This window comes from Pezoporus wallicus, unplaced genomic scaffold (genome assembly GCF_028554395.1).
Source record: "Pezoporus wallicus isolate ANWC-B61680 ecotype Strahan unplaced genomic scaffold, APGP_CSIRO_Pwel_v1 contig_5542, whole genome shotgun sequence".
In the NCBI taxonomy this organism is placed as follows: Eukaryota; Metazoa; Chordata; class Aves; order Psittaciformes; family Psittacidae; genus Pezoporus; species Pezoporus wallicus.
This window is the reverse complement of record NW_026640165.1, coordinates 2,874,798-2,900,113: the sequence shown is the minus strand read 5'-3', so window position 1 is coordinate 2,900,113 and position 25,316 is coordinate 2,874,798. Positions and strand designations below refer to the sequence as shown.

Sequence of the window (25,316 nt, the reverse complement as noted above, 5' to 3'; positions counted from 1 at the left end):
TTCTTGTCACCATCCCTTTAGTGTGGTCTGGCCTCACTTGGTACAGTCTGAGCATATCTATCTTATCTGCCACCTCTGGGCTGGAGGCAGAGTTCATTGCTTTCCCTGCTCATCCCTGAAGTACAGCAGATCTTATGCATCTAGGTGATGTATTTTTCTATGCTCTAGGATTAATATATGGGGCACGTTGACTTGGGCCACTTTGACTTAGGTCACTTAGCCGTTATGCATGATGAGAAGGAGGTGTCAAGTGAATTAAAATACCAGCCTCAGAGAAACAGTACCAGAGAGCAGGCAGCTTGAATTGTTCTCTGAGCCTTAAATGCCTGCACTAGTCTTGGATTCTTCTTTCTAATTCTGGGTTGCTTAAATGAAAATATAATTGAGAGGATCTAATCCTGCAGCCGTTGCATTTACTCTGTTCTGGGTTCAGAGCAAATTCTATGATGTCCAACCTTACCAGTAAATCTCTGAGGGAACAAACCATGGCTATTCTCCTGAAACGAGGTGTGATTATTCATCCACAGTTTTTAAGAAAATAGAAATGTGCCACAAATACCAAGACTTTCATGCATTTCTCATACCTTTACAATTTGCAGTTTGAGATAGATTGTTTTTTTTATAAACACATAATAAAAAATTGACATTAGAGATTATTGGAATGCAGATAGGGACTTCAGTCATGGATTTACAGGCAGAAGTCAAATATGAGCAGTGAGAAATGGAACTGCCAGTGAATCAACAATCTAATTTACACAGATCAGTATTTAATATAAAACTGGATATTGTTTTTCTGTAGCCTTCCTAGAATAAATTACTATACACAGACTACAGAAAGCCGAAGTTATTTTTCTTCATTTTTTGCTATTGAAATACCCTTTTTTGAAGAAGAATTGTTTTTTTCTTGGCAAATCAAGAAGAAAACAAATTAAAAATTAAATTTAAAGTCTAGATATATGATACTAGTTCCAGGAAAATGTCTCACAAATACACAAGACTACATAATAAAACCCATCATCTTACCCTGGCTTTCTCTTGCTCCTTGAAGACATAAGTTCTAAGAGCAGTATCACAATAGGGGTTAACATGATTTTATTCTTTTGATTATTTTTTTTTCTGTAAACTACTTTAGAGGTTTTAGGAATACACAGCTTGAAAACCATACATTTAGGTTGGAAAACACCTTTAAGATCATTGAGTCCAACCATTAACAAATCACTGCCAAGTCCAGCACTAAACCATATTGCTAAGTAAGTACCACATCTACCCTTCTTTTAAATACCTCCAGGGATGGTGACCGACCCACTTCCCTGGGCAGCTTGTGCCAGTGCTTGACAACCCTTTCAGTGAAGAAACTATTCCTAATATGCAACCTAAACTTCCCCTGGTGCAACCAGAGACCATTTCACCTTATCCTATCACTTGCTCCTTTTAAGAAGAGACCAACTCCACCTCACCACAGTCTCCTTTCAGCCAGTCGTAGAGAGCAATAAGGTCCCCCCTGAGCCTTCTCTTCTCCGGACTAAACAACCCCAGTTCCCTCAAGCTGTTCCTCATCACACTTGTGTTTCAGACCCTTCACCAGCTTCGCTGCTGTTCTTTGGACCTGCTCCAGCACCTCAACGTCTGTCCTGTAGTGAGGGGCCCAGAACTGAACACAGGATTCAAGGTGCGGCCTCACCAGTGCCCAGTACAGGGGGATGATCACTGCCCTGGTCCTGCTGGCCACACTATTGCTGATACAGGCCAGGATGCCATTGGCCTTCTTGGCCGACTGGGCACAAGCTGACTCGTGTTCAGCCAGCTCTCTACCATTCCACAGTCTACATACAATAACCTATTTCTTACCAAATGCTACAACTGTAGACAAAATATGAGGTGTATACATTACTGAAGTAGATTAAGGTTTTTTGCAATAACTCCCACAAATTACTCTCATACACTTAATGAGGTTCTAGCAGATTTATTTTATATAGTATTTTTCTCAGCTGAAGCCTAGACTGTTGGGTTTTTCTATTGAGCTTTCTCAGGACATGTCTGCACAGAAGTGAGCGCTGTGTGAAAGGCATTAGCGCACTGACCCTGAGCTAATACAGTCCTGTGCTGTGTGGAGCATCTGATCAGTACGGTGGGTTGCCAGTAGCATGCTGAACTGCTCCATAGGAGACCAACCATGGGAGCAATCTCTGTACTGCCAGACAAGGAAACACAAGCTAAGGAATTGAGACTACGTAATTCTCTGGGCCACAAAATAAAGACTTCAAGGGATCAAAGCTAAAAGATTGCTGGGATGTCTTGATGAGAGGAACATAGCCTTCTCAGATCAAAAGCGATCACAGGAGGAAGACAAGGAAAATGGCCCCTTGTTCCCCAGAAGCTGCGACTCAGATAAAAGAAAATCTGAGCTGGAAAAGTGGATTTTCAGATTCACATCATTGCAGGAACATTAATGATGTGTCATTATGGTACTTAATGAACGAAACACAAAACTGCAGCATCATATTTGGATTATTTTGTAGTTGTCTGTAAATGAAAACATTAGGTAGCTTACAAGGTTTAAAGGCTGAGCTTATAAGAAAAAAGCTTTCCAGAGGGAAATTAAACATCAGCACCGTACAATGGCTACACTAAAATACAGCTATAATACATACAGTGTATGTATGTGGGTACATTGAATGTTGCTACTTACTTTGCTGTATGTATATTTAGCCAAGAAGTAGTTCTCCTTTTCAATAGTATCTGTCAAAACACAGAGGAAGAATGATTGGTATCAAAAATCCATAAGCAGTTCACATTAATTGTAGTGAGTGGCTAATGTCAGACTAAGATGATTTGTGGGCTATTTAAACTCTTCCTCTAGTCTTCCTAGGGTGATTTTAGAGGAACACAACAGGAGTGATTGCCCTCTCTGGCAGGCCAGCCGTTCCCAGTGTCACACTTTCTCATATCGAAGCACTGACTTGAAGAGCAATCTGCTTTTCACCTCCGGAACCTTCAATTTAGGGTCAATTCTCCAGCTATTTCTAGCAGGAGTCAGTGCCATTACACCGCTGAAAAGGCAACCCTGTATGCAGACACGTACCCCCCCCACACCTCACATTGGGGGACCAGGCTTACCTATTGAATCACCGTCATCCCAGAAGAGAGACCCAGAAGCTTCTCCTTGTTCATCCAGGGCAATAATGAGCCCGAATGGGTTCAGGCGGCTGTTGACAAACACATTGAGAAGTGTCAGTACACACCTGTGGGCACTGTCCATTCCAAGTTACTTAACAAATACCTCAGAGCACAGTTAACTCCAATTTTATGGCTGCAAAAAAGGCCATGACAGGAGGATGACAGTCATGCTCACCAAATGGGCTCCCGAAATGAGGATGGAAATTTGGCTTGCCTTGTCCCACAGAAGTGTAAAATTTTCACCTTTTGAGTGCTAGTATGGACAAGCTTCCCCTTCTTTAGTAGCCTTAAAGTATGCTAACTGGGCAGTCTGGGAAGCAGCTGGTTACCAGTGCTATCTCCCTATGGTTGGATTGGCTGCTTCACAGTGCTGTTCCCATTCTTCCCTACCCACATTTGCTTCTGAACATGGTTCAAACATGAGACTGGTATATTACCCATTGGCAAGGGGAAATTATTTTTCTAAAAGAGATTTGAGCTTCTCCACCTTGTCCATGGCATTTGATAAATTCATCTGTGAAGCAGAATTCTGCATTTCTCCCTTGCATGTGTTTACTTTGGTTGACTGACAGCAAGTTGGCATGGCAGTAAGAGGTGCAAAAGCTTTTTTGCACGTAACCACATAGCCAGGAGTAGGCTTCAGCTGTGCAAACGGTGATGTCAGTCATCTCTGAGGTGACTTAGCCTAATGCAATGGAGTGAATACTGGGATAAAAATACTGTGCTTATAGCCTGGGGTGCAGCTGGGAGCTGCAGGTAGCCTCTCTTCTGCACTTTCTTTTGATTGTTTTTTTGGCTGTCTGTGGGTCTGACCCGCACCCTGGTCGTTTGGTGACAGACACAGATGACGTTACCTCTTAGTAGTGGTTGTGGCTGGTGCCTGTTCTGGCAGAATGTAGCCTCCACGGATAAAGAGAGGGATCTTACTCAGTGGGGCAGGCACAGTAGCATAGTTCTTGTTCCAGGTACTTGGCAGTTTATGACCCTACCACAAAAATAAATGCAGTTAAAGAAATGCAAATCTGGGCACTGTACATTGTGGCCATAAACCACTGACAAACAGAGCAAGGGGTACAGTTTCATCTCAATTACATCAGTGAAAATAACAAAGAAAAAAGCAGATTTCAGGGGTTTTATTCCAGTTCCTTTTTTTAACATAAAAGAGGATCTAGCCCTTGCAGCTATGCATATGCATGAGATGGAAGCATCATGAATGAAAGACAGCAAATCATCTATAAAAATGGTATCATTATTCCATATGCTGTGAAAAAAAAACAACCCTCCTCAAGACACTGAGCAAAAAGCAAAAGAAACTTTTGTTTCCTCTTTTTATGCATATGAAGCTTGTCACATTTCAGTTTAAGGTAAGTGATTCATAATCATTTGGGAATGTAAACTGTAGATTTTCTTCTCTTTTAAGGATAAATCTTTCCCTTTTGAAAAGTAATTATAGCATTCAGTGAGGGAAATTCTTCTGTGTGTAGACAACCAGCATTAAGTTCTCTGCATCATTCCTTCCCGGTTTATGGCCTCCAGCACCAGATATAGGCATGTCTTATATGCAGAGCAGGTAACAGGAAGTCTTTGCTCTTGTTGTCTGTAAATGGCAACTACAACTTATGGTAAGTACCCAGCCTTGGTTTTGGATAAGCATCATGTGTATGGCAAGTACCTGCCAAATCCTGGGAGCTGAGCTTGGCCAATGCTGTGGACATGTCCCATAGGCTGTGCAGGGGACACGGGGCTGCTGATCCCACACCCAGACCAGCAAAGGGCTCTCAGGGGGAACCACAATAAGAAGAGCTGAATGAAGTGCTCAACCTTGCAGTGCCACAGTCTTAGGCAAAGAGAGAAAGGAAAGGGCTGGATGAACATCCATCTGAGGATACCAGCCAAGCGCTGAAAATGACCAAGCTTCTTTAAAAATAAGTCTTAATTTCCTCTGAGACCATTTCTGTCCTGCCCGCTCCTCCACCAGCGTCACTCAGGGTAGTTAACAACAGCCTGGCGCTCCTGAGCTCGCATTTCCGAAAGCTCTTAGCATCAGCCTAACTGCTCCTGCTGAAGTCGATGCTGGTCTTATCCTGCAGATTGCAGCAGAGTGTAGTTAGGTTGAAAGTGAGCACTTTTGGAAATGCAGTGATGGGGATGGTGTCCGAAAGGTCAAAACCTGTAGTGCCTCCAACTAGGAGAGGCTGGTATTTGCCACAGAGCAGATTGCTCTGAACCTCTTGGAAGCATCTTTCCAAGGGCAGCCTCACCCTGCTCTCTAAATATGCCTTCTGTCAAAAGTGATGCATATACAAAATTGCATGTACAAAATGGTTTACAGCATGTTCTCAGGAGCACGACTCAGGTTCTGTCTCTGTTTCTGCGCAGGGAAGTGTATCGGTACAAGAAAACACGCAGGGCAGGTGGAAGAAATCTTGACAGTTTCATGAATTTCTAGACTGCTCCTGAAAATTCAATTCTCTGTCTTAGAGCTTTACAGTCTAAAAATAGAAAATGAAATGCTACTGAAAACTGTGCAATTTACTCTCCCAGCTAGCCTGGTGTAGAGTTTTTGTGCTCTAGTTTGCTTAAACACAGATGCTGAGGTAAAAATACTGCTGAACATTGCTAAGTTATTTTGCTGGAATCACACCATTTAAAATATTGTAAAAAAGGTAAGAAACTGAATCTTAAAAATACATACTGTGTAGTAGTCAAACCATTGTGCTTCAGGGAAGTATACATCCACGGATCTTGCTCCCTGTAATTGTTATAAAGTGATTAAAGTCTTTTATCCTTTTGCATTCCTGATATTATATTAGCTTTATTATATTTGTACATGGAGAGATGTATGCTGAATATTCTAATAACATCAAATCTTGGATATTATGGCTGAGTTATTATCATAACAGTGACTAGTGCTGGCTAATCTGTAATGCTACACAGACACGCCTGTCCTATTTGGGGGATTTTACTGCCATTCCACAGGATGAGTCAATGTTATATGATTATTTCAGTCTAGTATCTAGCTCTGTGTCTCGTAGTGTAACTGGGTTAAAATCAGAGCAATGAGGTCTCAGCAACCTTTGCAAAACACAACTTCACATTTGATGATGGAGTGGGGACACTCAGTGCCTCTTGCACCATTCCTGTTGTGGAAACAGGCAGGGAATAAGATCTGGGAAGAAGGATACACAGATTTTTGTCTTCTTTGAAACAATTTAAATTTGGAGGTAAAAAATGTTGAATAATATGCTGCTACTTGCATGGTGTACTTTGCAGCATGAGTTGTATCATACTGATACAGGGATGAAATCATGCTTTAGCATCCTTTAGGCACTTTGAATTAATAACTACAGGAAAAGTTGGAATCAAAACATACTTTGTTCTTTGTCACATGTTGCTTATTCCCACAAATAGATTAATTTTTATTCTCATCATAGATGTCTGCTCCTTTGCAGAACCATGGTTTACCCCCAAGTTCTACCCCAGGGAGCATGTGTACCGTGAGGAGTTACTATTTAACATTTTAGGGATTTTGCATACGTATGTATAGATAAAACAATAGAAAGCGTAAAAAATAACTGATTTATTAAAATATGCAAATCTCAGATTAGAATACGAGAATTGCTAAACTGGAAATTTGTCTTGTCCTTCAGTCTGTCTCCCGCAGTGGGCAGTGCTAGGTGTTTCAGGAAGTGCCCTAGTGCTGCAGTAAGGAAGGCTGGGATAGTTTGCTCTGTCTAGGTATTACTAGCTGTTTAACAAAGGTGGGCTTAACTTATACAGCACCTTGAAAACTTGAATGAAAACCCCTATAAAGTCAAGATGCCTCTTTCCATATTTTCTCTGCATTATTATGACAACCCTGGATATTCTGGTCTGCAGAAAAGTGCAACCACTGTGATGAGCCTTGCCTTCGTGACTCACTAAATAATAAGCCAGTGTGTAACATAGGTGCCCACTTTAATGTTGATGGATGTCTCACTTGCTCACACCCTAGGACTCAAGGACGGAAGGGAAAGCTCTCCCTGACTCATCTTCTGTAGACAAGTGGGTGCCATGCTGCAGTTTGACGCAGCCATTGCTGGTCTGCAATGCCATGGTGAGGGGCTTACAGCTCATTCCTGCCCCTGCCCTACTAGCTGGCACAAACCCTGGCTGCCACCTCTCTCCCACAGCAAGAACCTCAAAAGCTCTGCTTCTCTCATCATGCCACAGGCACACAGCCTTTATTTTGGCTGCAGTCCCCCCAAAAACACAGCAACATTTTATCTAGACTCTATCATTTTATATCCTTATACTGTTCCCTTTCATTTACTGCTTTGCAGGAAGCCACCCCTGGCTTGTTACCCTCTATTCATGGGAAGGTTTCTCTCACACCTTTCATCATCTCACTGGTTTGAGACCCTGTGAAATCTCCTTGTTAGTCATCAGCCATTGGAAACCTGGGGGAGTCTGAAGATGAAGGGCTGACGAATGAAGTACCTCAGTGGAGCCAGAATGGCTTTAGATGTAGGAATAAGAATTTCCTTTTCAATTCACAGATGCACAAAGGCTGGTTAAAAAAAAAAAACAGTGAGCAACAGTGGCCTGTTTATCTGTTTGATCATTGGCAACATCTAGAAAATATTGCATACATACATATAGCTTTAGGGTACATCACATGTAAATATTTAGCTCAGCTCAGACATACCTTTCTGGTGCTGTCAGCAGTCAGTGGTGGGGTAAGGAGAGAAACTCCCCTTTGTTCCAGCCAAGCAGTGAGTGCCCTGACCCCAGCACAATGCCCAGTTCAGCTGTAAGAAAATGCTGCTTTTTCAAACCTGCTGTATTAGCAGCTAACGTTGTCATTACCATTTCTGTAATGGCAGTGATGCTGGGAAACTCCTATTGCAGCCCTTGAGATGCTGAGGTTCCCAAACACTGTGGGTGAGCAGTAATATGAAAACCAGTTTGCTTTAATATCTGCATGTTTCTTCCTAGCTTGACAATTACTGCTCTGTGTGTGTCCTTGGAGGGAGCTGTTGGCACAGTAACAGGAGCATGCAAGGGACAGCATCCAGCCTGCCTACATCCATTCAGCACTGGGAGTAGCAGGGAAATGCCATGCCCTCACTTTCATCCTGCCACTTCAAGCACTGGGCAGCTCTGTACTGACTGCACTGCTCAGAAATGTGTTCTGCAAGCTTTGACAGTGGAGGGAAGAAATGGGTGGATATGAGCAAACATGCCCTGAATGTCATCCAATGCCCTAAGCGCAGTTCATTTCTTTTATTGCAGTATGATGGCATTTTTTAATTACAGTACTTGCCTCTTGAAGAACAGGAGCAATCATAAAAGCAGGTCCCCAAAGGAAGGCAGTGTCTATTCCATGAGTCTGCTGATCAGAGGTGAATCTGGTGTTGAAAGCGAGATATGCAATGTTAATTCACATTTTTATAGAACTTACAGAATGTTTTGATATTACTCACTGCAACAAGAAATTTGCTTCCTCAAGACAATCTTCAACACTGCCAAATATTTTTCCTGGTTGAGAGAATGCCAAAAGCAGGACAGAGATTTAGGAATTACAATAGCACCTGCCATACTGGAGCAGAACAGAACCCTCGCAAAATGCTGGAGCTGATTTCTTTTCAGAATAGCAGCAGTGAGAAAACAAACTTAATTTCTGTGCTGTGGGTTGAGACTTCATCGAGGGAGCCAAAGGGTGGGATAGGGGCCAGGACCAGGAAAGGGAATACAGAGGAACAATAGTGTGCTCTAGGATTTAAAGCATTTTTGACAATCCTTGGATTTGGCTTCTTGCAGCTTTCACAGATTTACATTAGAAATCTTTTGCAGGACAAAGACAAAGCAACCTTCATACATATCATGCTTTTTAGCTGCCTTTCCTGAATGGATGAAACGTTGGAATTCAGTCCATTTTATTCAATGCATTGAAATCATTTAGGATCCTGATCACGTCCTCCAGAGTGCTTACATTCCCGTTTGCCTGGCATCATCTGCCAGCTTGGGAAAAGATCTCTACTCCACTATGCATCAGCTAATGAAAATAATGAATAGCACCTGGCAAAGAGGACTGATCCTCCCCATCTCAGGAGCCTCCACTCAGCTGGCATAAAAATCCCTGAGAATTTAAGTAGGCTTTCAATCATTTATAAGCCTGTCCCTGAGGAAATTCACCATGAATCCTGACCCCCTAGATAGCTTATAAGAACATGATGTAGAGTGTGTCCCAAGCCCTCCTAAAATCAAAGTACCTTGTGTCTCCTGCTTTTTCCTGCTTCTCTCCCCACTTTCCTACCCAACAGCCCTGCTGCCTTGTCAAAGATGTTAACTGGGCTGGTTTATCATCACTCATTTTTGACAAATGCACACTGGCTGTTGCATATTAACTTGTTATTCTCTAAACACTTACAAATTATTTGTTATAAAAATATTTACCGTGTCTGTTTAGCTGACTTTGCAGCTTTGCCTGTCTAAAGACAGGTTTCTGTTGTACGCTGAGCAGGGTGGGCTCAGTGTCAGTGACACCCCTGACACCCTCTGTCAGGCTCCGCCTGCTCAGGGCATAGGCAATCACTGCATCCAGCCCAGATTTACAGAAACTAGCCCAAAGGAGCAAAACCTCCTTGGCAGTAAGAAAACCCATCTGTTTAGTTCTTGGATTTCTTAAATACTGCAAGTTTAGGGGAGCACATGAAACTCAGGAAATAATGCTGTTGAAGGCATGCCTCAGGCACTGCCCGAAAGAAACCTCAATTTATTCAGTTCCTTTTTCCTGTCAAAACCGTAGCTCTTTTGGACACCTTAATCCTGTTCACTACTGCATTTTAACAGGTAATTTGTAACTATTTGAAGTGGGGTGTGGCTTTTGATGAATTACCTTCTCTTAAAGTTTTTGAAATACAAACCATTAGTTTTTCTTGTTATATCAACAGTTTCTCTCTACTTTTAATTTTGCTCTAATAAAATTATAATCCAATTCAATATACTTTGTTGTGGGAAATTTCAGGAGAAAAAGCTGATCAAGAAACAATGACAAACGAGAAGTCTTATTTGCACATGGAAACAAGTGTCTCACTATCTAACTACGCTATTTTCTCTTACAATTATAGCTACCATGAATACAAATTCAGCGAACAAATGAACTTTCCCATTTTGAAACTATAAACCGTTAAGCCATATCTGGGATCTATGAAAGCTGCTTAATTCCACCTACATGCTTCCTATTGTTAAATGCTGGCCTCTCTTCTGTCTTATTTTAACCTTGTTCAGCCATTGAGCAGAGCTTTCCCTTCCAGTAATGGATTGCCACTTTCCAGTCTTTTGGGGCAGATGAGCTGTTGGTGCCTCTGTTTCATTGAGCAAAAGTCTCAGAAACACCTTAAATGCTTATAGGAATCTCATGGAATGTTTTCCTTATTATTTGAAATGAGCACATAAGCATTTGAAATTAAACGAAAACTCTGAAATGACCACATGCAATAGCTATTGCCTGGATACTCCCTGCCCAGGCAGGGTTGTTCTCTGATCAGAACACACCTTTTGGCTTAGTTTCACCTGACAGAAGTCTCTGTTGGTGCTTCTGAGACTCCTCTATAATTCAGATCAAAGCAAATTTGGAAATTGCCTGATGTACATGTGGCCCAAATAGATTGAAGATAGGCTGAGAATGATCAGAAAGGCACTTCTAGCATCACTAAAGTAATTCTGTATTAGCAGAGATTAGCTAATATTAATGCCAAAATGAACTCGGCCATTTACAGTATTAACACAAATCCCATTAAGCAAAAACAGAACTAAAACAAATACTTGAAATAGCATATCGCTCCTTGCAAGACATGAGTACATATAAAACTTCTCCTTAATGCAACCCAGTTAAAAAAGGTAGCAGAGTAGGAAGGGGAAGGATACTGCTTTTAAGACTTATCAGTTAGTTATTACACTAAGCGGGTGAAACAGATTTCATGCTTACCCTTTCCATACTCAAATGGTCTGCACTTTAGTGTAGTAATCTCAGTTTAATTTGCAAAAAATGCCTTACCCTTTAGCCAGAATGTTTTTAACCTGAAGGGAAAAAGAACATTAAACAGTCCAGGATGTGGCCTGCACCAATGAGACTAAAGAGCTTTGGATCAGAGCTTTGGGCAGTAACTTTTCAAATGCATTATTTTCACTCATTTTGCTCAAGTCTTTGCATAAAGCATTCTGAAGTAGAAAATTTACCAAAAGCAGGTAAAAAGCTAATTAAAAGATGCTGAGAGGGAAAATAAACCTCACTTTGATTCCTGCTTCTTCCAAACAGAAAAAAAAAAAAAAGAGTTGTTCCAAATCTGAGTCACATTTTCCGAGGTGTTTTTCAGTCTGTGCTTATTAATCTTTGGTTTGCACCTGCTTCTACACTCAAACATCTCTGTTTCCTCTGTGCAATTTGTGGACACAGATGTATGTTTCATACATAGCATCCAGATGCAAGTGCTAAATTGGAAAATGCAAATGCTGTGGGTGATTGGAAAATGGAGATTTCTCTATGTGAGGCCTTCTTGGCATTCTGGACCTGAATACAGATTGCATAGATTTCATTCAAATGCAGAACATACAGGTACGTGATTTCTATTTTTAAAACAAAAAGAACTGCATATTTACCTCAGAAATTTCCAGAATTCTCCTTATTTAAGGTTTGGGTTTTTTTTCCCGTTGGAAGAAAATGTAAGTTATATTTTAATGAAAATCTATTGCATATATGAAGAGTTGTTTTTGAGCATATAATTTGATTAGATTTCATTTAAAACTGTTCTTTTTAAAAGGAAGCATGCAGTAATATTAGTGTGACTATTCTCAAGAAGATATCAACTAGTTGGTACATAGAAGCTCAACTGCTTCTGTGTTTAAATTATGATAAAAAAAAGAGACTCCAAACTCACTCATGCATCAGTGACCGCACCACCGTGTTTCCATGAATATGAGACTCAAAGAACAAGGTATATAAGTACGGCAGCAGGGAATATCTGATCCGAAGTGTAGCACGAGCTATCTTGGCAAACTTTCTTCCAAACACTGCTGGGTCTTGTGCCTGTTAAGGAAAAGCTCTGATTTGTACTGAGCATTATAACTAGGGACTGCAAATTTAACAGAGAACCCGCGTGCAACCTAAGGAGAGCTGTGGCTGACACAGTGCTGCAAAAGTGAAGGTTTAAATAAGAAAAATAACCAAAGTAATATTTGTATCAAATTTTTCAGCATGAAAACTTCCAGTGAGCTCAGAGTGATCAGGCCTCACCGCGGTCTATGTGAGCCGTCTGTAATTCCTCAGCAGGCAGCTGATGTTTCAAGTCTATGCTCAGGAACAGACACCCTGTCTCTAGAAATTAATTTATCCTGGAGATGCAAGCCCTTTGGGACACAGAAGGTGAAACACAGGAAGAAAGGAAGACTGATAATCTGCAAAACAAAGACAACAGCATAACGAGGTTGGCCAAGAACATAAAGACAAATCTATTTATTAAAAGTACAAGTAAATTCATGGCCCTGCTGAAGCCAACAGGAGTGACCAAAGTCACGGTGTGCAGTGGGGAAAACACTTCATCCATACAAAGAAACAAGATTTCTCCTCCTGTGCTCACCATTTTAAGATGCCCTGACTAGGGGACACTCAGGCATCAGTGGTGCCCCTTATCTCCTCACTGCCAGCAGCGCTCTCTTGGGAGAGAGGGCATCCATGATGGGTCTCACCATCCAGGAGGCAGATTTAAGCAATCTGTCTACACTCTTTGGCTCCTTCTGATTTACTTCAAGGCAACTTTGGCTCTCCCCTGTGATGGGATGCAGGGCACATAACCCAGGGCAGTGCTGATGCAGCAAAGGGTTGCATCTCCTTTATTTCCTCCTGTCCGACCTTCCCCAGGGCTAAAATGAGCCAACGAATCACACAGCTCCCTTTCTCCTTCACAATTTTTTTCCCATAATACTCAGTTTTCTCATTAAAATTGAACAATGTATGATGAATTCCAAGGATAATGAAACATAAAAGGAACAGAAGTAACAAAGCTTTTTATATTATCTAGTGCTTTTCAGACAAGAAAAGTATTAATTAAAACATTTGAAATCCCCAGTGGATTAGGCAAAGTGGGTATTTCAGATTTTATTTTAACACTAACTTAATATTAAGCTCAATATGTAAGTTGAATTTATCCATTATTATGTTTATATCAGAATTAGTCACTGATAATATTCCCTGCTGGCTCTGAGTTTCAGAGCATCCTTCTATTATTTCAAAAAATTGCAGTATATTCTTACCAGTATTCTGACACGGTACAAATATTGCCTAAGTTCACAAAAAAACAGTCAGACTTCTAGGTTATGCTGAGTCACCCAAAATGCCTTGTTCATTTTGTTCAGTGAACACAGTGTTTTAAGTGGATTCAAGAAATAAACCAAATGTATCTTCTGTTACTGCTGTCATTCACTCAACTCCTGTCATGCAGACCCATTGCTCTTTCCCTGCTTATTAACCTGTGCATGTGATTAGTACCCACTTGCCCGGATCAGACCCCATCTGCATGCTCAAAGAGCCAAGCAAACACATATAGATAATTTTAGATAAAACATTGAATGTATATAATTATATGCATTATTATATATATAAAACATTACAGATAATTTTAGTGGAGAGGTAAATAGAAAATACAGCAGTAGCTAACAACTCACAGACATTTGTTTTCCTAGAGAGAAATATACCAGCATATCTCAGGAATCTACAGGGTAATTCCCCTAATGACAGCACTGTAGCTTATCACTCCTGCATTTGCCCTGTTGCTGAATGTCCATTACACAGAGACAGGAGTCTTTCTGGGGGTGTAAATGTGGCAACATTTTCATGATAAAGCTTCAAAGAAAACTGAAGGTTAGCTAATAACCTGTGCTCCAGCATTGCATGGAGCAGTTTACAGAAGGAAAAAAAGAAAACATATATAGAACTAGCAGAACCATTTAATTGCTGTTACAGATAAACGCAGTGTACCTACAAAGGCTGTAAGACCTTCGAACTGTTCATAGAAACAACCTGATACTTGCAACAAATCTTGAGAGGAATTTATGATAAATTGAAGCCAGAGCATGGGTCTTGACTGACACTGCACTTTTTCATCCTTCTCATTGGCCTTTTCTGGTCTTTGTTGCTTCCCAGTTGATAATGCTGCCGCTATTGCTGGCTATCCTTGGAGTTCTCATGTGTTTGTGTGGAGTTTCTAACTGTGGCATTTGTCTATAACTTGCTTTTAAACAGCAAGGATGGTGTACAATGCCCTCTCTCCCCTTCCTGCTGTACCTATTTTTGTCACAGAAGTACTGTAACAAAAAACAAAGGAAGCAAAGAAAGGAGTAGGAAGATGCACTGACGCTTACTGGCTTTTAGATAAAACCTGAGCTTCGGTAAATAAAAGATGGAGGAAGTGAATCTTACCAACAGCCCTGGAAGACCATATTCTGTCATTCCAAGTGCACGGTGCACATTTCTACACAGCTTTTATGTGGCAGACACTACATTTTTTTCAGCATTTCTTTGTCACCTTTAGATTATGGATGGGAAAAATTTACACTTCTCCATGTAATTCCAACCGTCAGGGCAGCATCTCTTTTCACCTGCCACTCCAGCTCACCCGAGAATGGCAGGTACCTTTCTGAGGAAGCAGTACAAATCACCATCGTCCTTACTGTAATCCTAGGCTACAGCTTGCATAACTTTGTTTACTTACACTATTTCCCTCTGAATTGTGGTTTCTGGCAAATGGGTAGAAAGAACCAAGCTGCATCCAGCGTAAGCAGAGCTCATAGGTAGTGTTACCGTTAAATCCACAGATATCAGCACCGACCTGAGGAAAAATCAAATCATTGGATAGGTGTTTGTGACTGTGACTGAGGCCCCAAATGAGAAGCTTGGTAATAAAAACATTTTTTTGAACAAGATATATACTTATTTCTGACAGCTTTATAAGAACGTTCCATAATGAAATGGATTTTTCTGTGACTGAGATTGTGCTGGCTCCTGGAGCATTAACATCACTGTGGAAGATCTGAACATATTTCAGTAATTCTACAAATTCTCCAGCCCAACTTGAAAATTGGAAATATATGGAGGAAATATATTCTATCAGTGATAGAGTACATAATATAAAGAGATCAGTTTTGTATCTCCTGTAGTGATTTAACCTGAATCTAGCAGTGCTATTCTTGTTTCTCTTCAGCCAGGCAAGATTGATGACATTTAGGTTTTTTAATCTGCAGTTCCTTATGCTGTGGAGGCTGTTACTGCTGGCCATCTCCAGCAGCTTGTTTCAGAAAACATCTGAGTTCATTTAAAGTGGTATCATGTATGAGCCAGCAGCTGCCTGAAGGACACTGGACTTACAAAAGGGATGCCAAAGAGGTTGAATTCCAGGATCCCAATGATTGACTGGTGCATGTCTTTCCACCTAGAGAAGTTGTCACCGAGCCAGTGACCCCCATACTTCCCACTGCCAACGAACGTAGACCGAGTCAGGACAAAAGCTCGCTTGCCAGTTGCCTGCTGGACAACACTGTGAAGAAATGCAATAATCATTAAATTGAGAATGGTAACTGAACGGGCCATATGATCAGCCTGAGCTTTCCGGCACAGTTTTATCTGAAAGGCTGTTATTTGTGAAAGAATTATTATTGTGGTCCCAAGTCACATAAAAATGTGGCTGTAAAACTGCAAATAATGGTAAATCTTAATCAGTGGCCAAAATAAAAACCTAAAATCTATCTGAGCCACAAACCAATTTGGTTTGGGCATTTTTTGTCTTCCTAAAAATAATCTGGGTTTAATTTATTCTCGATAGTGCCTCAAATTGAAGAACAGAAACGTAATTTCCTTTCTGTATTAGTACATTTAATTTAGTGTCCTACAGGTTCTAAAAAAGAGTCTAATATGTATTCTTTCCAATAAAGGATTTGTTTAGAGAATTGTACTGGCAAATAAAGGTCTAATATCCTGGAATTAAAAGTAAAAACCATCAAACAAACCCAATATACGAACACCATAAAAAAGAAATAATCAATATAGAACACAAAACTGTAGTTATTCAAAATGTCACCCCACGCCTGTAGTGTTTCCTTTGGTTTCCTGTCATGGTTTGATATATGAGGTTTCATAACAGAATTAGTGGGGTAACAGAGTTTTTCTTGCCTTTTGAAAAGAATTTTGCTGTATCTCTAGAAAATCAAGGAAGTGCAACATTCCTTATAACAAATCTGGTACAAAGTTCCTTAACATAAGATCATCTCTGTAAATAAGTACGTACATATTGCAATATTACATATTGCAGGAACTCAAATTCAGCTCTGCTTTAAGCCATTTTGGGCAATGCAACTTAGGTTCTGCAGGAAATCTTAGCATGAAATATTAATCATGCTGTTCACCATCCACCTCCTTCTCCCTTTCGTTAATCAGATTTGATCAAGAGCTCTTTCATCTGTACTATAATGGCCAATACTTGTTATTGGTTCTATAATGGTGCAGAGCCTTTAAAATGCTTCAACATTGTTTCTGAAGCAAAACAGCCAACAGGTTTCATGCAAGCCTAAATGTATTAACCTTACAGGCCATATGCAGCAAGAGGTACAATACATAGACCATGAAGGACCTGCTGGTTCTGGGCTGTAGATACTCTGCTGGGCCCCATAAGACACAAGACACCATGTGCTTTGTATAAACAGTGTTTTGGACCCGTTTCATGGATGTCCTGAGTATGAGTGCTCTCTTCTGTCTGTGCAGCACAAGTCCTTAGCTCCATTTGCAAACGCAGGTGCTAATGAGGGCAACATTGGATCAACTCAACTATGACCCAGATCCACATAAACAATTTACAACAAGTAATTTATTGAATAAATTTCACTCTGGTGTGAACCATTGCTGAACAGGCCCTAATGCTGTCAAATGGATTTGCTGATTGAAGTTATTTACAGAATATCACATGCAAAAAGCTCTTGGCATTAAGGTATGCACAAGCTGATTGGTGCTGTATCCAAATGCAAGCTGTTTGACATGGGTCAGAAGATGTGTTTCCTATTCTCTGGCTACATTAGAATAATTCTTTACATGATTATGAACTTGTAATTCATTTTTCAACTAATATCCTCCAGTTGATGCTGGTTTGTTAAATATTCCTGTCAGTAATTTAATTTAGTATATTATTTGTGAAGAGCAAATGCAGAAAGGGTTTACAACCAGCCTTGCAAAGAAACATGTTTGAGAAACCCAAAGGAATTTGAATGAAAAATTCTTCACTGAATTTTCCCAGCTTTGCAGCAAATCCAGCCTCTGCTTATGCTTTTGGTGGTGTTCTCCAGCCTTGAAGGACTCTCTATATTCAGCTGAGTGAAATATTTCTTCTGGAAGGAGCTCTGAAAGCAAGTGCTGCAGGAATGAGGAAGGTTCACAGTCCCGTGGGAGGCTACAAGGAGCCATGCAGCAGTAACCATCCCAATGGCACTGGTCTGGGTTAGGGCAGCTAGACAGCATGCACACCGTCAGATGTGCTGGCACATAGAGCTTTTCCTGCTAAATTCACAAAGTTTGTCCCAGGCAATTGGCTTTGCTGGCACAGAGCCTGAATAAAACTAAAAAAAGACAACAGCTCAAGAAGAGAGACCCTCTTTGAACAGTGTTACCAAGACAGTGTATGTGGACCCCAGCATGCAGAGGACAAATCCCAGTGAACAGTGATGGGGGGGTCTTCACCGAGATGAGGGCACAGGGGCCAAAAAAACATGCTAAGTCCCATGCATCCTTGCTGGGCTGGGTGGCCAGTGAGGTCCAGGGTTTGAGGGCTGTCTGCTGCTGCTCTCAAAAGCTGGGCTGCTCTTTGGCTAGGCCACAGGAGCTGGCAAACTGCTCCTGGTTTTTATCTGGTGCTTCCCTTCCTGGCAGGCTTGGCAAATACAATACAAGTGCGTCAGCACCCTAAGTAGGCTCACTTAGCCATGTTCCCTGGGTGCTATCACAATACAACTGCTGCAAATGGGTACTAAATACTGAAATAAGCCAGCACAAGTACCCCTTGCTTCGGCACTTACATTGTGGCATCAAAACTTATCTGTGATTTAGCTCAGTCTCTGCTGGAAAAGGCATGAATTGCCCATTTGATTTAATCCAGCAGTTACTTTTCCACTGTCACTCCAGTTTAACAGCAATAGTCTCTCTGCATAAACTAGTTCTGAGTGCTTCCCAACTGCAAAATGAGTTTTACAGTAGCTGACAGCAATTGTGCTGCAATGCAGCTGTGCCCTCCTGGACCAACTGAGCCCCAAGCCAAAAGGCGAAGTGCTGCCTGCCAGGAGCCAGGGGCAACCAGGAAAGCTGCACCATTCAGATCCTTCAGTGGAAGTGACAGAAACTCCTCTGCTTGGGCCACATAATGAAGGGATGGAAAGATTCCCCTGATGCCACACAGGGCTGCTTCTGCAGTGGCTGCACGTGAACAGCTCTAACGGAAGACAGAAACATCTTGCTCGAGTTATACAAAGGCAGCAGCTGAAGAGTTAGGCCTTACAAGTAGATCCTTATTTTAGCTAAGAAAATAAAATTGGAAAAGATTTTCCTTCCTTCAAGAAAAGATTGGAAAAGATATTCCTTCTTTCAAGATTCTTTTTTCTTTAAACTTCTTATAAATGACAAACAATAAAATGAAGCACGGGGCTGTTTCTTATTAAATATTATTGCAGATCTCCCAGGTAACATAAGCAGCTTTTAAAATGTATTTCAATCACCTGAAATCTGCTATTTTAAGCTTAGAAAACTTACTTGAAAGTTGGTGCTGTCTGTGACCAGCCAAAGAGAGAGTGCGTGTTATAATGCTCCCCAAGGTAGGTCTTGGAGTCAGGACACAATGTCTTCAGTGCCAGGGAATGATTAGAAACACCTGAGAATGGTACAAAACACTGTAAAATTATATACATCAATCATAGAATAGAAGGTTGGAAGGGACCTCAAGGATCAAGATCAAATCTCTTTCTACTCATTTAGGGTTGAAAACACCAAAGGATTTGGGAAGAGAAAAAGCTGAAGAAGTGCCAGACCTGCACTGATTAGAGGTTAGCATGTGGCCATGAACAGCTGCTTGCAGACAGGCACGTGTCCTCAGGGGGGTGAGAGGGCTGAGTAAACACTGCTCGTTATGTGCAAGTTTTATGTCCAATAATTCAAAACCTCTGTACAGATACCATGTATTCAGTAACAGACAGAAAGTAAACTTGCCCGTTGCTGAATTAAGAATACACATAGTGAAAAATTTCACTGAAGAGAAAAAATGTTGCAAGAAAAACAGAACAAACGCAGAAATTCAGACACCCAGGGAACTTGTATGGTTGCGTGAAATCATGAGGCTTCAATCTGTGTATCACTCAGCTGCAGATGTAGGTAGGCAGCACTATTCTGCCCTACCATGGCAAAATTCACACCTAAACTCAGCTCCAGCCCCTCTCTTCCCCTGAAGCATCTAGGACTAAAAGACAGGAGGAATGAAAGGAGGAGGCCCCAGGCACCACTGAGGGTAATGAGTGGGGAGTGTCAGAGGTGTGCAGTGCTGGAAAAAGTATGAGGTGCAGCAGTCCACAGGCTGTCATCTGCTATGGCCTGATATAGGCTGCACAGGAGAGCAAGGACAGATTATAATGGGTATATTCACATGCGGATGATTACCCAGGAACTCTTTCCACCAGGAGGTCACCGGCAGTGGAGGCAGTGGTGGCTTTTTGCTGTCAGTAATAGCCAGGGGTAGCCCTGATGTCGCTGGCGCGGCACTGTTTTAGCTGAGCCAAGGGGAAACAATATGAGGCACAAACTGGCTGCACAGATGCTGGCTGGTCTTTGATCCCATATTAAGGAGATGCTGGCAAAGCCCTTTTGGTGCAGAAAATGTGATTCTCATCCTCTGCAGATGACCTTCATGAAATGCCATGTGAATTCAGCAGGAATTGGACAGGTCAGATGTCTGGTTTATCCCATGTATTAATTTCTAGAGATGGAGTTGAAAATGTTACAAAATCTTCTCAAAAAAAGAAGGTAGTTTCTCAAGTATTCCTCTTTTGTGTGCTTAATTAGGTGCAGGCAGCATTGTAACTATTTCTCTGTGAGCAAGCAATCTCACTGCCTGATCGCACTTCATTGTATGTCTGCAGTTCATTAGTACAAAGTGCATTTCTCTGTACCTGAAACCCCATTAGCCTTGCTGCTCTGCTGTGCCACCACAGCTGGAATCCCTGTGTTTGGATCTTTAGACACAAAGACTCCAGTGTGGCTGATCTGCATCAGAAATAAATAAATTTGTAGGCAATTTCCAAGTAACTTTGACAGATACGGCTTTGAAGAAGACACTGAGATTCTGGGGAAAGCCACACTTAATGTCCCAGCAGCACTTAATTATTAACCCCATCAAGTTAAGATGGGATATGAAAAAAAAATGCTGCCACATGAGTCATATTTTCATGCTTCATTCTTATTCTGAGTATTTTGTCTTCTGCCTCAGTAATACTGATTATTGTACAATTGCATATTACCTTCAGTATAAAGTGTTTTATAGAAAATTGATTTGAAGGGCATCTGGTTTTAGAAGTTCAAACCACAGTTACATGCAATCGTGGTTATAATTTAGATAAGGAGGCTGAAGGCTATGATGACAAAAAGCCTCAGGCACTGAGACTGGGAGTCGACAGATTCGGTCACCTAAGACAACAGTTTTAGGCAACAAAACCCTGCCCAGAAAGGTCTTAAAGTCTTGTCGGATTAGGCAGCTTAGGTCCCACCTCACACCTACACCAATGGACAGCCAAGGGCATATACAGTGTTGGCACAAAATGGAATATAAAAGGAAGCACTTAAACACTGCTTAAAACCAGATCTCCCATACCTTGGGAAAAATGCCTTAGGCTCCTGTCTGCAGAAGAGAGACCAATGCCAGGGCGGTCTCCAGGGAGACCTTATAATAGTCTTCCAGTATCTAAAGAGGGCCTACAGGAAAGCTGGAAGGGGATTTCTTACCAAGGCATGTAGTGATAGGACAAGGGAGAATGGCTTTAAGCTGAAAGAGGGTAGATTAAGGTTAGATATTAGGAAGAAAATCTTCACTATGAGAGTGCTGAGGAGCTGGCACAGGTTGCCCAGAGAAGCCACGGCTGCCCCATCCCTGGTAATGTTCAAGGCCAGGTTGGACACAGGGCTTGGAGAACCTGGTCTAGTGGAAGGTGTCCCTGCCCATGGCAGGGGGGTTGAACCTAAATGATCTTTAAGGTCCCTTCCAACCCAAAGCATTTTGTGATTCTATGATGTGATTTCAACACTGTGAGAGTCACAAGCAGAAGTGGGTGCATACATGCACAAGAAGGAGGAAGTCAGAGAGAAACTGGGCTCAGAACACAGTCTTCAGCATCTCTCACTGTTCTTATATGTCGTGTAGATATCTGGGTGTCTAGGTCTGACTCCTCTGTAATGGCTCTAACTATCAACACTAGCTGTTGCAAAGCTCAGTTTCATGTCTCAGAAGCCTCTTTATGGGTCCATCCCTCAGTCCTTTATTTATGAAGATAAAGGGAGCTCTGCTGTTTTGGCCCTCTTGCCCAATGTCTCACACCTCTTTTTGAAGCTCCATTAACAAAAATGGACATAACTTGAGGCAAAGATGGAAATCTCTCATCAGTTCCCTAGCTTTGGTCAATGACAAGACCCACAGGGCCAGTATACAACTGTTACAGTCAGCGGTTTCCCTGAAAACAGAGCAAACACCAAAATCACAATTAAAGGCTCTGCTTCTGCTTTCAATAATTCACAATATTTTTATAATATTTGCCATGGTTTTGTTATGTTGACGTTTCTCTTGTATCCAGAGTAAAAAGAAATGAGATTCAATAAATAAAATGAAGAATTCACATGACAGTACCAAAGCCTGAAGAGAAAAGAGGGACATTTTCAGTACTTCACTGTCAATAGCTCATTTATCTATCAACTTCCTGCTGCATATTAACATTACTCAGGCAGCTGGGCTTTCCTGGGGAAATGTTGACTGGATTAATTGCCAAGACCACTAGCACTAATTGTAAGTACTTATGGCTTCCTGGGGAAGAATGAGCATGTCATTAACTTGGTTGCTGGAAGAGGTGCTCCCATTCCTATCAGTCTCCCAAAGGCCTGGGCATTTTAAAGCTTAATTTTAGCCCATTTCTAGTAAGGGAATAAAAATTCCTTTCCTAAGAGAAAGAAAAGATATTGAATCAGGGAATACCATCTTACTTGCCATGGTTTGTGGAAAAGGCAGAGACTGTTCATCCCTGGGACTGTCTGTGGTGATGGTAAGGCAGAAGGGTTACTCCTTCTATAACTGTGTAGCTTTGTTATTGTGAATAAGTATCTTGCCCTTTCTCTGATGTAGACCAGTTGAGAATGGTAGGGAAAGCCACTTTTCTAGTCCCCCTGACAGAGGGAAGTGGCCTCCGGTTGATACTCCAACAAAGCTGAGCCAAAGGAGTCTTGAACAAGTATGTAAATGAATGCACAGAACAGGCAGGGAAAGATGGAAAATGAGAAGATGGATTTTTTTTCTAAGAAATAACCAATCCAGGATTATTAAAAAAAAAGATTATGAAGGAAACTTTACTTACTAGGAACGTAAGGAGGGTTATTGATATCATTATCAGCACATCCAGGATACTGGCCTTCTAAGAAATTGGATGGTTCATTCATATCCTTTAATAAAGAGAGTAAGACACGTATCAAAAGCCTCATTTTCTCTTTTTAAAAGAAGGGAGGGCAAATATAAGGAGACATACAATCCAGATCCCATCGTAGTCAAGAACATCCTTAAACTCCAGACACATCTGGGTCCACCATTCCACTGTCCTGGGGTTGGTGTAGTCAGGAAACACTGAATCTCCAGGGGGCAAGGCCTAAAGTTCAGAGGTATGACATCTGGTTATCTTCTCATTTTTGTTACACAGATGCTTTATCACTTTGAAGCAGCACTAGACCAAACACATGAGAAAATGTAATAAACCAACCTTTCCGACAGCAGGAGTAATGCCATCAGAGTTGTTCACCCAGACTCCCATTTCCTCTCCAAGGTCATAAGGCCTGTAAGTGCCTGGTTCTTCATCCTTAGTTATGAAAGGGTCCTGAAAACAGTGATTACACTTCCATTATCAAAATCCCAAAGGTAACAATTACTTTCCTATTTGTTAGAAAAAATTGGATTATGTTCTCAATGCAGATTGCAATAAAATAGGAAGAAAACAGCATTAAAATTTAGTAAGAGTTGAGAGCACATAATAATTTAGGAAAAGTTGTTAAAGATATGTCATGAGTATTTGTTGTATAAGGCAAAAGTAGTGTGAAATCATTAAATACCCTCATTTTTATTCTTTATGAGACATTTTATGTTGAAATTATTTTAGAGAGGCACCAGCTTTCTACTTTCCCCTTTGCCAAGATCTCTGCTATGCTGGGAATTCCCACATTTGGACACTTCTGGGTTTCCTCCAAGGCAATCCTCATTCCTTCTGCCTTGGCATCAGCAATTCAATGTTGTAATAGCAAATTTCTTAAAGGACTTGAAGCTGGGACAAACCTCAAAAAGACCTTCGTAGTCCTCCCTTCAGATCTGATGTCAGATGAGGGTGGTTTATGTCAGCCTAGTGCAGAACAACCCAATTCACACATGCCTGTGGGGCCATATGTTTTCCCCAGGTGTGAAGTCCACAGGATTTTATACCCCATAGCTCATCCTTGCTGCCCCTTTCAACCTTGGGGTCATCACCACCTCCCATTACTGCCACTGGCATTGACAGCACCAGCTTCTCTGCCTCAGGATGGCCATTGATAGCCAGCAAGCTCATTGAAAGGGAGCTTAATCTTCCCTTGGGGAAGATGGTGGCCCATCACAACAGTAAGTAATAAAGTTAGGAAAACTTTGAAATGCTGGTGAATGAGGAGATACTATTCAACTCTGCTCAGCAGTCAACTGGACCTAAAGGAGATAAGTGTACTTTGCAAAGTGCCCCTGACTGGGAGCAGCGATCTGCTATGTGTTACTTAGAACAGAGGAAGACTGCAGACATTTCAGAGTAAGGGAATTCTTTTTTTTTTTTTTCCTCAGAAAATGTTATTCCTTCAGGTTCTGCTTAAGGCAAAACCTTCCAGTCGTGAAACACAATGGAAAAAACCACTGAAACAGTTTTTCCATTCACTTCCATCATGTGTAGTAACTTCAGTGAATTTCCATGAAAATGTGAAAGTCTAAGGAATAAACTTCTTTAAACCAAAAGAATTACCCAAATGGTGAATTTCTTTAAAGGCATGTTTAAAGCTCATTTAAACCTGAAGTTGTTGCCTGATTTACTTGTAAGCACTCTGATAGCTATAGCCTTAGTGAAGAAAGCATAATTTTCCATGCCTCATAAACAAAAGTCCCTGCTAAATCCCTACCTTTAAAGCAAAATCCTGTTCAACTTTATCTAGCTCCAGCATCACCTCCATAAAGAGTTATAAGTGTCCATTACATTTTTAACATAATAGTTTAGCTTTGGGAAAGAGAAAACTCTCCATCTGCAATAATTATCTTATAATTGCATGAAAGATGCTTCTCAAGGGACTTAAAGGCTGGAAGGTCATCTTAATTAGCTACTCCTAATCCAAACTTCTGGTTTTGCTCATCTGAAAGGTTATTCTAGGGCATAAATCTATTATATTATGCAGGTTTAGTATCATCCTAAAGAGTACAAAACCCTCCTGTGCATTCATAGGTTGTTTGAGGGGGAGGAAGTTCATGCCTGTTAGCAGCTCTTGGAAAGGAGGTGCTGAGCATCCTTAACTCCAACTGATTGTCCTGAGACTTGGGGGCATCCAGCACTTATCCAGACCTATGTGCTTCTACCTATGGCCCCAAACACAGATTTTGATGCACATCCAGAAGAACTCACCTCTGGAAATTTTAGCCTCTACATCTGATAGAGATGGACTTTAAAATGTTAAAGATATCAAGCGTTATTTTGAATCATAAGCATTCAAAGTTGCTATTGACTTTTAAGTGATTTGTCACGTTATTCCTAGCTGTTTCTAGTTTTAGTGTTTTAATGGA

The 25,316-nt window shown here is 41.2% G+C and overlaps 1 protein-coding gene across 1 annotated transcript in view; it reads right to left on the bottom strand.

Annotated features, from left to right (window-relative positions):
• Window positions 1-25,316, bottom strand: part of LOC130603840 (sucrase-isomaltase, intestinal-like) — a 58,417-nt gene that overhangs the window by 5,000 nt on the left and 28,101 nt on the right. Inside the window, exons 10-21 of the mRNA XM_057417909.1 lie at window positions 23,242-23,355; window positions 23,014-23,130; window positions 22,846-22,930; window positions 18,998-19,115; window positions 15,581-15,749; window positions 14,928-15,044; window positions 12,099-12,247; window positions 8,479-8,567; window positions 5,873-5,925; window positions 4,032-4,162; window positions 3,118-3,206; window positions 2,690-2,739 (exon numbers count right to left, since the gene is read on the bottom strand). Of these exons, the coding sequence (XP_057273892.1) occupies window positions 2,690-2,739; window positions 3,118-3,206; window positions 4,032-4,162; window positions 5,873-5,925; window positions 8,479-8,567; window positions 12,099-12,247; window positions 14,928-15,044; window positions 15,581-15,749; window positions 18,998-19,115; window positions 22,846-22,930; window positions 23,014-23,130; window positions 23,242-23,355 (1,281 nt within the window). The remainder of the gene's footprint in view (window positions 1-2,689; window positions 2,740-3,117; window positions 3,207-4,031; window positions 4,163-5,872; window positions 5,926-8,478; window positions 8,568-12,098; window positions 12,248-14,927; window positions 15,045-15,580; window positions 15,750-18,997; window positions 19,116-22,845; window positions 22,931-23,013; window positions 23,131-23,241; window positions 23,356-25,316) is intronic.